The sequence below is a fragment of the Orycteropus afer genome, unplaced genomic scaffold (assembly GCF_000298275.1).
Source record: "Orycteropus afer afer isolate SDZICR_OR568_19922 unplaced genomic scaffold, OryAfe1.0 scaffold00125, whole genome shotgun sequence".
Taxonomy (NCBI): domain Eukaryota; kingdom Metazoa; phylum Chordata; class Mammalia; order Tubulidentata; family Orycteropodidae; genus Orycteropus; species Orycteropus afer.
The window spans coordinates 1,950,120-1,968,584 of NW_006921712.1; the positions used below are offsets into that span (position 1 = coordinate 1,950,120).

The 18,465-nt window shown below is 38.1% G+C and overlaps 1 protein-coding gene across 1 annotated transcript in view; it reads right to left on the reverse strand.

The window, feature by feature from the left end:
* ERICH1 (glutamate rich 1) overlaps positions 1–16,965 on the reverse strand; it is a 154,959-nt gene extending 137,994 nt beyond the window's left edge. Inside the window, exons 1-2 of the mRNA XM_007944433.1 lie at positions 16,799–16,965; positions 16,561–16,661 (exon numbers count right to left, since the gene is read on the reverse strand). Coding sequence (XP_007942624.1) covers positions 16,561–16,661; positions 16,799–16,965 — 268 coding nt within the window. The remainder of the gene's footprint in view (positions 1–16,560; positions 16,662–16,798) is intronic.
* Between the last annotated feature and the right edge of the window lie 1,500 nt (positions 16,966–18,465).

Genomic DNA, 18,465 nt, shown 5'->3' on the forward strand with positions numbered 1-18,465 from the left:
TTTTAGACTTAAGAGTTGTAAAAACAGTAAAGAGAGTTCTTGTATACCTTTCACCAAGCTTCCCCTAATGTTAACATCGTACACAATCATAGTACACTTGTTAAAACTAGCAAATTAACATTGATATAATACTATTAGCTGAACTACAGATTTCATTCCAATTTCACCAATTTTTCCACTAATGTCATTTTTCTGTTCCAGAATCCAGTTGAGGATTCTACTCTGCATTCAAATGTCTTATCTCCATAGTTTCCTCCAATCTGTGACAGGTCCTCAGTATTTGTTTTTTAAGATCTTGATGCTTTTTTTTTTTGGTAGGCTATGTTAAGCCAATTGACCTTAGTGTACCCCAAGACTATGGTCCTGAGCCTCCATGTCCAGTGATTGATTCCTTCAAGTGTTGGTTATGACTAAGAAGTTTTCATAACTTTGCCCCCTGTATGCTCTACTACATTCACTGATATATTTGCAACACATATAAATACAAAGGTAGAGATAGCTTCTGTCAAACCTATATATATATTTGTGGATATAGTCCCATTCACCTTCCAACCCCTGTTCAGATTCAGTGCCTATCTATGTATCCACTCATAGGTTATTGTTATTACTACTACTGCACTATTGTGTATGTAATAGTATTTACCTTTGTTGCCTTTAATACTTGTGCTCCTTCCTGTGTCTTCCATTGCTGTAATTTTGTGCTGACCCGCCCCCCCCCTTATTTGTATACTGCCTTTCCTTCACCCAAGTTAATATATGTCTACCTCTAGCTGGTGATCTGGTGATTTACCCTCTCTTCCCCACAACCCCTGGGGAATCAAAGAATGATTCTTTCTGTGTGTGAAACTTTTCTTAACTTTTCACAATAGTGGTCTCATACAATAATCATTCTTTTGTGATTGACTAATTTTCTTCAGGAGCTGTGGTAGCATAGTGCCTAAGGCACTTGACTGCTAACCAGGAGACTGGCAGTTCAAACCCACCAGCCACTCCTCGGAATGAAGGTTGGGCAATCTACTTCCGTAGTGATACCACCTTGGAAACTCAAGGAGAGGTCGCTATGAGTCGGGTCTGACTCAACGGCGGGCACACAACAACAACAACAATTTCCCTCATCATAATGTCCTCTAGGTTCATCCATGTTCATCCAATAAGGTGTTTTGTAGATTTTTCATTATTCTTTAATATTGCACAGTATTTCATTGTGCAAACATACTATAATTTGTTTATCTATTCATCCACTGATGGGTACATAGTTTGTTTCAGCTTTTTGTTGCTATTCTGAATAATGCTATGATGAACGTGGGTGTGCTTATATCTGTTCAAGTCATGGCTCTTATTTCTCCAGGATATATACCTACCAGGGGAAGTGCTATATATCATGTTAATTTTATTTCTAACTTCTTAAGAAAGCACTATACTGCTTTCTACAGTAGTTATACCACTTTACAATGATACCAGTGGTGTATGAGGGTTCTAGTCTCTCTACACCCTCACCAGCATTTGCTGTTTTCTGTATTTTTGAAGTTTTTTATTAATACTAGGGTGAGATAACTCATTGTTGTTTTCATTTGCATCTTTCTAATGGCTAATGATTGCAAGCATTTCTTCACGTGTTTATTAGCCACCAGAATGTCTCCTTTGGCGAAGTGTCTGTTCATGTTCTTTGCCCATTTAATTGGATTGTCTTTTGTTGTTGTTGAAGTGTAAAAATTTTCTATAGATTTTAGAGATTCTGTCCCTTGTCCAACTATCATTGCCAAAAAATTTTCCCCAGTCTGTAGGTTCTCTTTTCACTCTTTTGGCAAAGCCTTTGATGTGCATAAATGTTTAATTTTTAGGAGGTCACAATCATCTAGTTTGTCTTCTGCTATTCATGTGTTTTTATGTTTAATAGTGTATTTATGCCATGTATTAGGGCCCCTAAGTTGGCTCTAATTTTTCTTTGATGTTCTTCCGGGTTTTAGGTTTCTTATTTAAGTTTGATCCATCTTGAGTTAGCTTTTGTATACGGTGTGAGATATGGATCCTGTTTCATTTTTCTGCAAATGGATGCCAAGTTTTGCCAGCACCAATTGTTAAAGAGATCATCCTTCCATATTAATGTATTTTGGCTCTTTGTTAAAGACCAGCTGTGCATAAGTGGATGGATTTACTTCTGGATTCTCAATTCTGTTCACTGGTCTATGTATCTGTCATTGTACCAACAGCAGGCTGTTTTGACTACTGTGGTTGCACAGTGGGTTTTGAGATTGGAGAGTGTGAGACCTCCTATTTTGTCCTTCTTTAGCTATGTTCTGCTTATCTGGGATCTCTATCCTTTCTGTACAAAGGTGGTAATTAGTTTTTTCACCTCTTTAAAGAATGATGATGGAGTCTGGATTGGGATTGCATTATATCCATAGATTGCTTTGGATAGTACTGTCAGTTTTACAATGTTAAGTCTACCTATCCATGAGCAGGGTGCAATCTTCCATTTATGTAGGTTTCTTTTGGTTTCTTGTAGTAGTGTTTTGTGGCTTTCTTTGTATACGTCTTTTGTGTATCTGGTTAAATGTTTTCCTAAGTACTTCATCTTTCAGTGGCTATTGACAATGGAATTGTTTTTCTGATTTCCTTTTCAGAGTTCTCATTGTTAGTGTAGAAGAATCCTACTGAATTTTCTATGTTGATCTTGTTCCTTGCCACTTTCCTGAACTCTTCCTTTAGTTCCAGCAAGTTTTCTTGTTTAGTCTCAAGGACTTTCTATGAATAGGATCATATCATCTGAAAATAAAGATTGTTTTACTTCTTCTTTGCCAATATGGATGCCTTTTATTTCCCTTTCTTGCCTTATTGCTCTGGCTAAGCCCTCCAGTAACGATAATGAATAGGTGTCTGTCCATTTCTTCTATGTTTTCAAATTTTTTGGAGCACAATTCTTGAAAGTATTGCTGATATTCTTTTCATTTCAGCAGATTCTACTGTGAAATCACCTGTTTCATTTCTTGTTTGTATTGTCTGTACTTTCTTCTCCCTTCCTTTGTTAAATTTTCTAGTGGTTTGTCAGTTTTATTAATCCTTTCAAAAAAAAAAACTTCTAGTCATATGACTCTATTGTTTTTCTGCTATTTCATTTATTTCCTCTCAGATTTTTATAACTTCCTTTCCTCTGATGACTGTAGGCATTTATTTATTTATTTTGCTTTCCCCTTCCCTTTTTCTTTCTGTCCTTCTCCAGCAGTTGTGAGCCAGTGACTACCCAAGCGTACGCATTCATACCTACTGTCCCACCAATTGGGCAAGTGTTATCACTCACTCTAGCACTACAAGATCAGTGACATATGCCAACCAATACCTGCTCAGGCTGCCCTCAGCTGCCCTGTGTGATCAGTGATCAGAGACTCTAGGTCACACTACCACCTGCTATCAAATCTACAGACAGATGGTGAGCATCTCAGTGCTACCAAACTAGCAACCAGAGTAACATGACTGCCCTGTTGCCCAAATATATTACAACAGAACAAAACAAAAAATCAGAGTGAGGCAAACCAACACACAATTAACAAATCAATATAATAATACTACAACATGTTAGAGACAAAAGACAAATTCAAATCAGACATACACACAAAAAGAGACAAGACACTCAAATGAGTGACCAAAATAGAGGGCAAGAAAATCTTTCGGAGGAAGAAATGCTAATGGAATGACCTGATAAGGAATGTGAAAGAACTGTATTTAGGTATCTTCAACAGACTGGGAGAATATTTGAGAAAACTGCAGATAAAATGAAGGAAAACAAAGACAAAACTCTAGGACTACTAAAAAGAAAATATAAGAACAAATTGACAAAATAAATGGAAAAACAACAAATAGAAATCCAGAAGATTAATACTAAAATTTCTGAAATGAATAATACATCGGAAGGACAAAGGAGTAGAACTGAATCAATGGAATACAGAATTAGTGAGACAAATCTCTCAACACCAATCTGTTGAAGAAAGAATTTAAAAAAATAACAATAATAAGGAATGCTTAAGATTCATCTGAGACACCTCATGTGTGGCTGAATTCCAGAACAGGAATGAATGAATGAATGAATGAATGAGTGAGTGAGTGGCTGGGTGGCTGGCTGGATGGATAGATGGATGGATGGGTGGGTGGCTGGGTGGCTGGGTGGGTGGCTGGGTGGCTGGGTGGATGGCTGGGTGCTGGGTGGCTGTGTGGATGGCTGGATGGATGGATGGCTGGGTGGGTGGGTGGATGGATGGATGGATGGATGCATGGATGCATGCATGCATGGATACATAGATACATAGATACACGGCTACATAGATACATACATACATACATACATACATACATATATACATACATAAATAAATGGTCCAAGACAACTGTTGAAGATTTCTTGCAAGACATTTCCCTAATATGATGAAAGATGAGAAGATATGCAACTAAGACAGACCTCAAAAGAAAATCAGCAAGAGATATAGTCAAACTTTCCGAAAGTAAGGACAAAGAAAGAATCCTGACAGTAGCTTAGGAAAAATGAAAAGTCATAGACAAAGGAGAACAAATAAAACTATCTCTGATTTCTCAGCAGAAACCAGGCATGCAATAAGGCAATGGGATGACATATATAAAAACCTGAAGGGAAAAAAAAAAAAAAAAAAACTGCCAACCAAGAATTATATAACCTGTAAAATTTTCTCTCAAGTACTATGGTGAAATTAGGACTTCCCCAGATAAAGAGAAACTGCAAAAACCAAACCAACCTTACAAGAAATGCTAAAGGGAGTCTTCTAGACAGATCCACCAATGGCAGACAACAACTGGAGACTGTTACAGCATTACCTGGAAATCAACCAAAATACAAAAGTATCAAAAATGGAAAATATGGAACCAGAGATGCCAATTTGTAATCAATGACAAAAACAGAGCAAAAAGGAGGGAGGAATAAATGACATAGAACAGAACTTGCCAAAAGGTTGGTGGTTGGAACCCATCCAGAGGTGACTTGGAACCTGGTGATCTGCTCCTGAAAGGTCACAGCTTTGTCAGAAATGACTCAATGGCAACTACCAACAACATCATTCCTTCCAAGGAGTGGCTAGTAGGTTTGAACCACCAGCCTTCTGGTTAGCACTCAAATGCCTTAGGCACTATGCCACCAGAGCTCTCATTTGAGCACTAGGAGTGATTATTGCTACTACCCCAAACTAATAACCAAACCCACTGCCATTTAGTCAATTCCAACTCATAGCAAACCCCTTTTGGTTTCCGAGGTGGTAAATCTTTATGGAAGTAAATTGTCTTGTCTTGTCTTCCTTCCGTGGAATGTCTTGATGGGTTTGAACCACCAACCTTCTGGTTAACAGTCCAATACCTTAGGCACTGCATTAGCAGAGATCCTTACAGAAATCTTAAATCAGACTTCACTTAAATACTGCCAACCATTATACACAAAAATGAAGAAACTTAGTATTTTTAACAACTGTTGCAATCTGAAGTTGATCATACATGCAATCCAGATGCACTGACAATTACTAGAGATTGGAAAGTGAAAGTTGGAAACAAGAAGGATCCAAAAAAACCAAAACCCAAACTCACTGCCGTGGAATTGGATCTGACTCATAGCAACCCCTCCTTGGGTTTCTGAGGCAGTATTACCATGGAAATGGATTGCCCAACCTTCCTTCCAAAGAGTGGCTAGTGGGTTTGAACCACCAGCCTTCTGATTAGCCAGAGATGGAATAATATTTTGTAACACCAATCATTTCTTCATTTCAAATATCTGTTTTCAACAACTTAAATAGAAACTATACAAATGGATCTTGCCAGATAATGTATACAGGAATCATACCAACTACATCTGTGGAAAAAGATAATGGAGAAGCTCAGTATCATCAGTCACAACAAGGTCAACTGTGGAACAGACCATCAATTGATCCATATGCAAGCCCAAATTAAGGCTGAAAAAAATTAAAACAAGCCCATGAGAGCCAAAATACAACCTGAATATATCCCACCAAATTTAAAGACCACGTGAAGAATAGATTTGAAGTACTGAACAATAACTGAAAACCAAATGAGCTGTGGGATGACAACAAGGACATCATACACGAAGAAAGAGGAAGGTCATTTAAAAGACAAGAAAGAAAGAAAAGACAGAAATAGATGTCAGAAGAGATTCCAAAAATTGCTCTTGAACATAGAATAACTAAAGTGAATGGAAGAAATGATGAACTAAAAGAGCTAAACACAAGATTTCAAATGGTGGCTCGGTAAGATAGAATAAACTACTACAATGACATGTGCAAACACTTGGAGTTAGAAAATTAAAAGGGAAGAACACAATCTGCATTTGTCAAGCTAAAAGAACTGAAGAAAAAAATCAAGGCTTGAGTTCCAATGCTGAATGATTCCATGGGCAAAATATTGAATAATACAGGAGTCATCAAAAGAAGATGAATCATTGTACCAAGAATAATTAGTTAACACTCAAACATTTCAGGAAGTAGCATATGAACAAGAACCAATGGTACGGAAGGAAGGAAGAAGTCCAAGTTGCACTGAAGAAATTGATGGAAAATGTCTCTAGTGATTGACAGAACAACCATTGAAATATTTCAACAAATAGATGTACTTCGTGTTTATGCCAAGCAAACTGGAAGATAGGAAGCTACCTGACCAAACTACTGGAAGAAACCCATCATATTTGTGCCCATTCCAAAGAAAAGTGATCCAACACAATGAGGAAATTATCAAACAGTATCATTAATATCATGTGCAAGTAAAATTTTGCTGAAAATAATTAAAAAACAGTTGTAGCAGTAGATACACAGGAAACAGCCAGAAATTCAAGCCAGATTCAGAAGAGGATGTGGAACAAGGGATATTATTGCTGATGTCAGATCTTAGCAGAAAGCAAAGAATACTAGAAAGTTGTTTTCCTGTGTTTTATTGACTATGCAAAGGCATTCAACTCTGTGGATCATAATAAATAATGGATAGCATTGTGGTGAATGGGAATTCCAGAACACTTAATTGTGCTTTTGAGGAACCTGTACATAGATCAACAGGCAGTCATTCGAACAGAACAAGGGGATACTGTGTAGTTTAAAATCAGGAAAGGTGTATGTCAGGATTGTATCCTTTCACTATACTTATTGAATCTGAAGACTGAGTAAACAATCCGAGAAGTGTGACTATATACAGAAGAATGTGGTATTACGATTGGAGGAAAACTCACTAACAACTTGTTATATGCAGATGACATAACCATCCTTGTTGAATGTAAAGATGACTTGAAGCAGTTATCAATGAAGATCAAAGACTAGTCTTCCACATGGATTACACATCAACATTAAAAAAAAAATCCTCACAATTGGACCAATGAGCATCATGAAAAATAGAGAAAATAACGAAGTTGTCAAGATTTCATTTTACTTGAATCTATAATCAACACCCATGAAAGCAACAGTCAAGATATCAAATGATGTATTGCAATGTGCAAGTCTGCTGCAAATGACCTCTTTAAAGTGTTAAAGAGGAAAGGTGTCACTTTGAAGCCTAAAGTGGGCCATCAAAAGCCACTGTCATTTAATTAGCCTCATATGCATGTGAAAGCTGGTCAATGATTAAGGAAGACTTCTGAAGAATTGATGCCTTTGAATTCCGTTGGTGAAGAATATTGAATATACCATGGACTGCCAGAAGAATGAACAAATCTGTCTTTGAAGAAGTATAGTGGGAATACTCCTTCAAAGTGAGAATGACCAGACTTGGTCTCTTGTACTTTGCTAATGTCATCAGGAGTGACTTGTCCCTGGAGATGGATATCATACCTGGTAAAGCAGAAGGTCAGCAAGAAAGGGGAAAACCTTGTGGTAGTTAAAATTGTGTGTCAACTTGGGTGGGCCTGGTTTTGAGTGGTTAGGCAGCTGGATGTATTTATTTCCCATAGTGAGAATGGCAATTGACTCCACGGTAGAATCTACTGAAGCAGCTGAGTAGCTGCCTTAGGGATGCAGTCTGTTTCCAGTATATAAAGAGAAGCTTTGAGAAAGGTCTACAGCTTTTGGCATGCTTGAATCTTGCTACTGTAGCCAAGTCATCGTTGAGCAGCCTGTCATGTTGTTGGCTGATCTTGGGACTCTATAATAGACTTGACTTAGTGGCCTGCCATGTGGTTTGATAATTTGGGGACAGTGTCATTTTACCTGTCGATATTGGATTCATCAGCCTCAGCAGTCAGCAGCTGCCTGAGTGAAGAGATGCCTCCAACTCCAGTGGGCCGGGAGCAAGAAGCAGAGCTGAAGCCCAAGTACAATGAGCTTTCACCCAGCCCCTAGAGCTTGGCATTTTAAACTTGGACTTCTAGCCTCCAAAACCATAAGAGAATAAACTCCTGTTAGCCACCCATTTGTGGTACGTCTGTTACAGTGGCATTAGATGACCAAAACAACTCTCAAGGAGGTGGATTGACACAGTGGCTGCAACAACAGGGTCAAACAGCAATGACTGTGAGGATGGCACAGAACTGGGCAGTGTTTTCTTCCTCCACTGTGCATGAGGCCACTATGAGTGGAAACCTACTTGAAGGTACCTAACAACAACACAAACACTTTGCACAACTGAGCAGTTGGAGTAGGAAGAATTTCTTGGGTATCCTTGAAGACAAGATGACATCTCAATAATAAATGGAAGTAACATAAATAGTAACCTACACCAAAAGCACTAGTCATGTCTAAGGGGAAAAAAAGGATATATATCTATACCATGCTAATACGCATACATAGATATGTAAGATTATAAAAATTATATTTGAAATAACAAACTGAGTTACTACAGACAACATTCAAACAACTTAAGAAGGTAGAAAAACGTTGTATATTCAAGTTTTTTCATAACTTTAAACATAAATAAAACTTAAATATAAAAATTTTAATATTTAAATCTCAAGCTACTGTTAGGAGGGTGGGAGTGGAAAGAATACTGTATATATTTGGATGTGTTAATTCACAAAGCTCAAGAGAATTTGTACAGTTTATGCTTTAGCAAAAGGGAAAGGTAATTTTTCCTCCTTTTTAAACTAAAGATTTAGCAGTCCAAGAAACTAAGACAAACAGAAAAGTATTCATTATCCCAGGCTAAACTTAGCTTAAATATCATGCAAACCCAAGTGCCAGAAGTGAGTTCTACCTTAAACTGTTCTTGTTTTTAGCTGCAACAAGTCGGCCCCCAACTTGTGGTGTCCCCATACACAAATGGATCAAACTGCTGTGACCATAGGTTTTTTCACTGGCTGATTTTGGAACTGGTTTGCCAGATCTTTCATCCTAGTCTGTCTTAAGTCTGGAAGCTCTACTGAAGCCTTGGTAGCATTACAGCAACTTGCAAACCTCCATTAACAGACAGATGGTAGCTGTACATTAGTGTATTGGCCTGGGAAAGAACCTGGGTATCCTGCATGGAAGGCAAGAATTTCACCACTGAACCATGACTGCTTCCCAACCCCTGGTTTATGCTGCTGTTGTTAGTTGCTATGGAGTCAATTACAATTCATGGCCACTTCATGTATGGAGAGTACAACTGCTCTATAGAGTTTTTAAGGCTGTGACCCTTCGGAAGTAGGTCACCAGGCCTATCTTCTGAGGTGTCTCTAGGTGGGTTCAAAAAACAGCATGGTGGCTAGTAGTTGAACATTCAGCCATGTGCACCACCTAGGGACTCACCATCATCTTATGTTTCAAAACCTCATATGCAAGAATATATCTCTTCCCTACAAATACACTTCCTGAGGCTATCTCTGGCATCTAGCCACTTCCAAATAGCCTATGTGTTCCATAAACGTTTACCAATTGAATGAGTTCTAAAGTTCATTCCTACACCTAGTATGTGTTATATATCTCATTACAGAAAAATGAGCACTTGATAAACAATTACTCTTTGCCAGGGGCTAAGCAATGACATTAAATATTAGCAAACAGTTATCTTGTGTCATATTACCCATGATCTATAAATTATTTACAAAGTATATTGTAAAAAGGCATAAGAACATGTCATGATGGATATAGCCTTATAAGTAAACATTTCTGTCTTTAATACAAATTTAACTAATAAATCTTAACCCAATTTAAACCAAATATCCAGACATTAAAAAGTAAAAAAAAAAAAAAAATTGCTGATACAATCATGTCTAATACCATAACATAAAGCATAAAATCTTTTACAAATAATATGTTAAGTTTTAGAAGAGCAAAGTTTAAAAAAAAAAATCAAAATACCAATAATCACTTTTCTTTAGTAAACTTGATTTTTTAGAGCAGTTTTAGATTTACAAAAAAATTAAGATCATACAGAGTCCCAACATGCATCTATCTAGTTTATCCTATTATTATTACCTTAAATTAGTTGCAACTTATTATAATTATATTAATTACATTTGTTACACCTAATGAACTGATACATTACTAATAACTAAAGTCCACAGTTCATTCAGATTTTCTTACTTTTTACCTAATGTTCCCTTTCCAGTTCCATGATCCAATCAAGGATACCATATTATATTTTACTTAGTTGTCATGTCGTTTTAGACTCTTCACTGTGACAGTTTCTTAAACTTTTGTTTTTGATGGCCTTGACAGTTTTAAGCAGTATTGGTTAAAGAGCCAAGGAGCTCTTGTGGCTCAGTGCTTAAAACACTCGGCTGTTAACCAAAAGGCTGGTAGTTTGAATCCACCAGCTGTTCACCAGGAGAAAGGAGAGACAGTTTGCTCCCGTAAAGATTTACAGCTTTGGAAACCCTATGTGGCAGTTAGTTCCACTCTGTCCTACAGGGTCACCATGTGTTAGAATCAACTCAATAGCAGTGGGCTTTTTTGGTTTTGGTTAAAGAGCCCTGATGGTAGAGTGGATAAAGTGCTCAGCTGCTAACTTAAAGGTTATCAGTTTGAACCCACCAGCTGTTTAGTGGGAGAAAGATGTGGCATTCTGCTTCCATAAAGATTTACAGCCTTGGAAACCCTTATGGGGCATTCTACTCTGTCCTTTAGGGTCTCTGTGAGTCAGAATTGACTTGATGCCAGTTTCTTCAGGTATATCCTAAGATGTCTCTCTACTGGAATGTGTCTGATGTTTTTTTATTCTCATGATTAGACTGAGATCATTGTTTTCAGGAAGTAGATTACAGAGGTAAAGTGCCATTTTCCTCATACTGCATACTATTAACATCATTTTCAACTGTTGTTGTTGTCCTTAATCACCTAGCTGAAGTAATGCTTGTCAGGTTTCTCTACTGCAAAGTTACTCTCCCCTTACTCTACCTAGTCATATTGTACTCTTCTGAGAAAAGTCAGCATGTATAGCCCACACGCAAGAAACAAGGAGTTATGCTTCCCCTCCCTTAGGGTAGAATATCTACATAAGTATCTTAGGGTTCTCTAGAGAAACAGAACCATTACCTATCTAACCATCTATCTGTCCGTCTGTCTGTGTCTGTTCATCTGTCTGTCAAGGATCACCATGAATCCAATTCCCAAAATGGAGACACTGATTCAGTCCTCAGATGCCTACTCCTCCATCTTCATCATCAGCTACCCCTGCGGCACTCTCTATCTCTGACCCTCACCTATCCAGAGTTAGGTCAGAGCTCACAAGTTAGAAGAACAGCATCCTTCAGACCGCCAAATAGCAGATGTCAGCCACAGGTTTGGAGAGTCCACATGACACACTAGCCTTCTGGCCACAAATTCAGGGCTAGTTTCCACTATTCCTTGAGAATGCTGACCACAAGCTCAGAGTCTATATAAAACGCTTACTTTCTAACCTGTTGGCTCCCACTACTCCTTTGGGTTCAATAATTTGCTGGAATGATTTGCAAAACAATAGAGAGCATATCATACTTAATTTACTCACTGCTGTCGAGTCAATCCCGACTCGCAGTAACCCCAACTTGGGTTTCCAAGTAGGTATTTCTACGAAAGTAGATTGCCCAATCTTCCTTCTGAGAAGTGGCTGGTGGGTTTGAACCACCAGCCTTTTGGTTAGCAGTCAAATGCCTTAGGCACTATGCCACCAGAGCTCCCACCACAGATGTATTATACCCAAAAAAGATACAAACGAAGAGATGCATAGGGTGATGTCTGGGAGGGTTCCCAATGCAAAGCATCTATATCCTACTGGACACACTCTTCTGCTGAGAACAGATGTTCTTGTTAGCCAGGAAGCTCTCTGAGTCTTAAGTGTTCAGGGCTTTTACAGCTAATCCTTCACGACAGGCTAAACCATGTCTCCTAAGGCTAGATGGTAGCACAGTACCTAAGGCATCTGACTGCTAACCAGAAGACTGGCGGTTCAAACCCATCAGCCAATCCTCAGAAGGAAGGTTGGGCAATCTACTTTCGTAGTGATACCGCCTCGGAAACCCAAGGAGGGGTCATTACGAGTAGGGGTTGACTTGACAGCAGTGAGTTTGGTTTTGGTTTGGAAGGCTAGATGATATTGGCCTTCCAGGTAAGTCTTTTCTGGTCTGGTCAGCCTCTTCTTGCCATCACAAATTTTCAGGTGTGGCCTGGAGGTCTCAGATCAGCGTACTCAATTTCAAAGCACTGGGTGATGTGGTCCTTGAAGGCAGGTTCACTATCATATACCCCATCACCCTCAAGAGCTCCAAGTTAGCATGCACACCAAAAAAAAAAAAAAAAGGAAACAAAACTGCTTACTGTTCACAAAAGAAATTCAAATACCTTCATCAGAAGCTGGAAGCCAGCCTTGTGTTTTCATTTTCCCTACACTTCATCAATGTTCTCCTCTTCTAACAGCAAGAGTAAGTTTTTACTTGAAATGCTAGTGTCTGTCAAAAAGCAATTACTAGAAAATAAAAAAGAGTATAGATGCATAATATGAACAATAATAATAACAAAAAATAACCTGCAGAAAAACAAATCCAATTGCTAAATACATCAGGCAGTCAGAACTGGGAAATAATAAACACAATAAAAGGTCAACATGAAGAAAAACATCCCAACTAAAATTAAATCTCCTTTTCATAGGGGAATTTAGTTATTTTGATATAATTTTCAAAAAAGATTGCTATCTAAACTTGCTATTTCAATTTAAAGACACAGTCAAGTAAAAATATTTCTGTGAAGCATTCTTTAACAAATTATTCCGGACAAACTGTATGTACCTCAAAAATAAATAAAAAATAGAAGGTTCTATTGCTGATGGTAAAGCTATTCAATTTTGAACTCTTCCTCAATGCAGTTACTTGGCTTGAAATCTAACAGTTGGGTAAAAAAAAGGGAGATTTTGTTCCATTTTTAGCAAAGGTGTTAATAGCAGCATTTCGAGGAATTTTCTTTTGCAATGGTGTTAGAGCAGCAGCCCGAGAAAGTTGTAAAGTGTTTAACAAGCTCCTCCTGGTAAAGAAAACTAAATAAACTAAATGAGAAAGTGCCATATCCCTTCCAGGATACTTCCTAGCTCAGGTGAAGTTTCTTGTTCATAAGTATTTGAAAACTCTCTTATGAAAGAAAAATAATGATAACTTTTGCAACTAAATATTTCTTTCTGAAAAAAGAAAAATGTGTTTCAGAAAGGAAAAATAAAAAAATATATAGTGCATATTGTTGTTGTTGTTGTTATGTGCCGTCAAGTCGGCCTCCTTGGGTTTCCGAGGCAGTATCACTATGGAAGTAGGATTGCCCAACCTTCCTTCCGAGGAGTGGCTGGTGGGTTTGAACCGCCAGCCTTCTGGTTAGCAGTCAAGTGCTTTAGCCACTATGCTACCAGAGCTCCTATAGTGCATATATAATAAAATAAAATAAATCTTTGAGATTACCACAGAAGTGGTACCATCAATATCACACATAATTTTCTTCTCCTTCAAAATGTTACTTTGATCTCAAAAGTAATATATTTTTCCCTTTGATTTCTGTATACACACATATATTTTATTCTTAAAATGGGGTCAAATGATACATGTCTTTTAACCAAATGTATAATGTACATCTAAATAGATTTTTATTTATTTATTTATTTTTAGTATTAGAAAACATTGCAAGTGATGTTCATTCATTTGTGATTCTCTAACTAATAATTTCAAAACTTTTGTTATCATTTTTATAAACTGGTATGTCTTAGAAAAGTGTAATTATAAAAGAACAAAATACATCTACAGATAATGAGAATATTAAGGGATGAAACTGTAAAAAATAAAAAGGAAGAACAAAGAATCATATTTTTTAAAGTAGATGTTAATGGAAAGCAGTAAAATGGATGGGGCTACAAGTTCAAAAGAATTACACTAAAATAAAAACCAAACCAAACTCACTATCATTGAGTTGATTCCAACTCACAGAGACCTCCATTCGGTTTCCAAGGCGGTAAATCTTTACAGAGATTGCCCCATCTTCCTTCTGCTGAGAGGCTGGTGAGTTTGAACCGCCAACCTTCTAGTTAGCAGTCCAATGTCTTAGGCACTATGCCAAATATTAATAAATAATTATTTAAAAATATGAATTCTTGGTATTTCATTATAAGATAACACAAAAATACAGACCAAGTAGGTTTACAATATACCTTTTTGGAGTTTTCAATTAATACACTTATAAACTGAAAAATAACTATCTAGAATTTGAAATAAGAGTTAGCAAGCTTTTTGAAATCATATTTAAGTGAAATATTTCTACTCAAAAGAAGGCCAGAAATGGGTATTAACAGAAATTTTCACTATGAGCAATCTAATGATGGGTTAGCCTCCTCACTTTAGCTTGTTAATATTAGAGAAAAATGTCCAAAAGATACCATAAAAGTAAATTAAAAAATAATTGTTTCATTGTTCTAATCAAAAATTTCTATATTTTAATAAACACTAGCTCAAGTTATTCCTTTTAAGATTTACTTTTAATATTCATTTTACATTTTCTTAAAATTTCTACTTCCATAGTGATACCGCCACGGAAACCCAAGGAGGGGTTGCTATGAGTGGGGTCCAACTTGAGGGCACATAACAAGATTATCGTATTTCTCGAAATTTCATATTTTAAATTTATCTTTTCAATATAAACTGTTTAAATGATTGGTAAACATATGCTAGCCTAGTCATAAACCCCAAAACGAAACTCAGTGACATCGAGTCAATTCCCACTCATAGTGACCCCCACTGGGTTTCCAAGGATACAAATCTTTATGGAAGCAGATTGCCTCATCTTTCTTCCCAGTTTGAACCAATAACCTTTTGGTTAGCAGCCAAATGCCTTAACCACTATACTACCAGAGATCCTTATACTTTAGGCATAGTTTTTTGAAACACAATTTTAATTTTTAATTTTTTTTTCTGATCCCTGTAATGAGGCAAGGTATATAATCCTTGGCTAAAATCTAGGAATAAACTAATAATAGCAATGCATCATTCCACAAGAAGGAAAAGCTGACTACAGTATGTTAATGAAATGAATGATAGTTTCTTAATGGCTTTTATTACAATACATATAAATGGGAAAATAATTACCTAAGATTTAAATAAGATTTTGCAAGCTTTCTGAAATATTAATTAAAAGAAAAATAGTACTCAAAACCAAATATGATACTCAAATGCAACACTGTTAGACTCTTCTACCATGACCAATTGATCCAATTTGATGTGAAATTCTCATCTGAGTAGTATATACATGCTTAACATTCATCTTCTCCCAAAACTTTATCACTGAATTTAAAAAAAAAAAAAAAAACAAGCAAACTTTGTCCAAAATGTTTTCTGGTGATTTTTAATAGCAATTATCGCATCACAAATCATTCATAAATATTTTAAACTTACGTAAGGCTATAAGGATTTTTATTAAGGATTGTTAAATATACCCTCACACAGAAGAGAGCAAAAAGTAGTGTAGAAATACACTGCTCATACACCTCTTCTGAAGGAATCTTATGTCCTCAACTGTCCAGGATCTTGTAATATTTCCCAAGTATTAGGTATTTCTCTTCTGTTCCCAAACTATGCATCTATCTCCCTCATCTTCAAAAACAATAACAAAAAAGGCTCACATGCCTTGTTGCTCCTTACAGTTATCTGTGCTAGTCTTTTCTTAGAGTCACACAAGTGTTCTTCATTTACTTCATCCGTTTCACCTACTCACACTATCTCCTTCAATGATAATAATAAATTACAGCTCATATATGATTGCTTAATATGGCTCTCTACCACCCATCTGTAAGTTTGTCATACTGTGGTGGCATGCCTGTTGCTGTGATAGAAGCTATGACATCGGTACTTCAAAAATCAGCAGAGTCACCCATGGTGGACAGGTTTCAGCAGAACTTCCAGACTAAGACAGGCCAGAAAGAAGGACCTGGAGATCTACATCTACTCCTCAGTTATCAACTATCTTGTTATAGGACATTTTGCATTTACAATAACTTTGAAAAAGTTCTCAGGCAAGCCTCCAATAGTCCAGGCTCCATGTAGTGCTATGGTCAGCCTGGAGCATCCTCCATGGACCACCTGGAATGATACACTGGAAGCCCTAACAACGACTGGGCCACATGAGGGTACAGCAGCCAACAACTCACAAGACTCCACCTCCAATTTGTTTGTGATGTCTAGGTCCGGCCACAGAGGGTGCAGGGAGGATACAAGGTTGCAAGTGGGCATGGGGAGTCCAAATGAGGGCCTGAAAATGTCAGGGAGGTCAGTGGGGAGGGAAGTGGAAAGGCATAGAGGGGGAAGGGGGCTGCAAAGGGCTGTAGGGCTAATAGAGTATGAGTGAAGTCCCCACCCAGGACAGGCACTGGCAGGTGGCAGACAAACCTGACCACAACTACCACCCCAACCACCACAGGCTCTGTGGTGATGGGGATGAGGGGGTGGGGAAAGGGGCCCACTGCACCACATGTATCCCTAGAAGAGCCAGGGGTGCCTGATGGGCTGTAGGTGACAAGGGAATAGGGGAAGACAGCAGTGTCAAAGACAGGCATGGCCCCTATGTCTCACCGATTCCATATAACAACTTGGTTTCTGGAACCTAACCATGTTAATAGGTAAGGAGTGAGTATACTTCTAAAAAAAAAATGGCCACGGAGTCCTAAGATGGTGTCCTACCAACAGACCATGCCAGATCCCTCTTCAATGGAGATTTAAAGACAATCAGTAAAACAGATACAAATAATAATCCTGGAATTATGAACATCTAATGAGAAGATAAGCTCTGGTAGCATAGTGCCTAAGACATTTGATTGCTAACCAGAAGGCTGGTGGTTCAAACCCACCAGCCACTCCTCAGAAGGAAGATGGGGCAATCTACTTCCATAGTGATACTGCCTCGGAAACCCAAGGAGGGGTCACTGTGAGTCAGTCCAACTGACAGCACATAACAACAACAACAACAATGAGAAGATATAAAGTATTAAAGTATTAGATTGAGTGAACACAGGAAAGAGACCGAGGTCAGTGACTGGGGGGGGGGGGGGGGCCAGAGCCCGCCAAGCCCAAACAGAAGCAATTAGAAACACAAAGGTGATCAAAGAGAAGGGAAAAAAAAACAACTTCACAGAACCCATAGGCAATAAAGACACAGGGCAGACAGATCAGGAGGATTTCAAGGTGACCTAAAGCCACGCTTGTGTTAGAGGATTGTATAGGGAAACGTGCAGACCTCTCCTGTAGTTTCAGCTGCTGCTGAGTTCAGGAAGGAGTAAGGGAAAGGGAAGAAACTCTCCCCGAATAAACCAAACCCCAAATCAGGCCCATGACAGTGGATTCCAGTCCAACTCTTTGCAACCCTTTTTGGCACGAAGTGAAACTTCCTCCTGGGGTTTCAGAACCTGTGAATCTTTGTGGATGACAGCCACCCTTTCTCCTGCAGGATGGGTGGTGGGTTTGAATTGCAGGGCTTTGACTGATGGCCCAACACCACCATTAGCAAACCACTCCAAAGGACAGGGGCTGCAGCTGTCCTCTCACGCCTGTGTCACTGGCTGATCTATTTCACACTAAGCACAAAAAACAAGCATTAACCTTCTCTCCTGGAGGTGACTTCTTGTACCAATTTCCTTTCACCTATGTGGGTGCACACATGAATGAGCAGATTCTGCCACAACTGCCTGCTCCCAGGGTCAATGGCTGACCACACCTAGAAAAGACCCTCCTCAATTACCTTATCCTCCCTTTATTTTTCTACTTTCCTTTTCCCAAAATTTTTTTTTTCTATCTGATCATTTACCCTTTTAACTCTCTTCTTCTTTCATTTTTACCAAATCTTCATCCCTCTCACCCAACTTTTGTTTATCCTCTTTTTCTTAAATTCTTTTTCCTGTTCCCCTTCTTCTAATCTTCTGTTTTTATTCTATCTTTTCATCTTTTCCATCTCTTCTCCTCCTTGGTTTTCTTTTTTCCTGCCTCATTAAATGAGAGGATCACATTAACTCTCCACTAGTCAGCCATATCTACTACCCAGAACACCTCACCCAACAGACAGT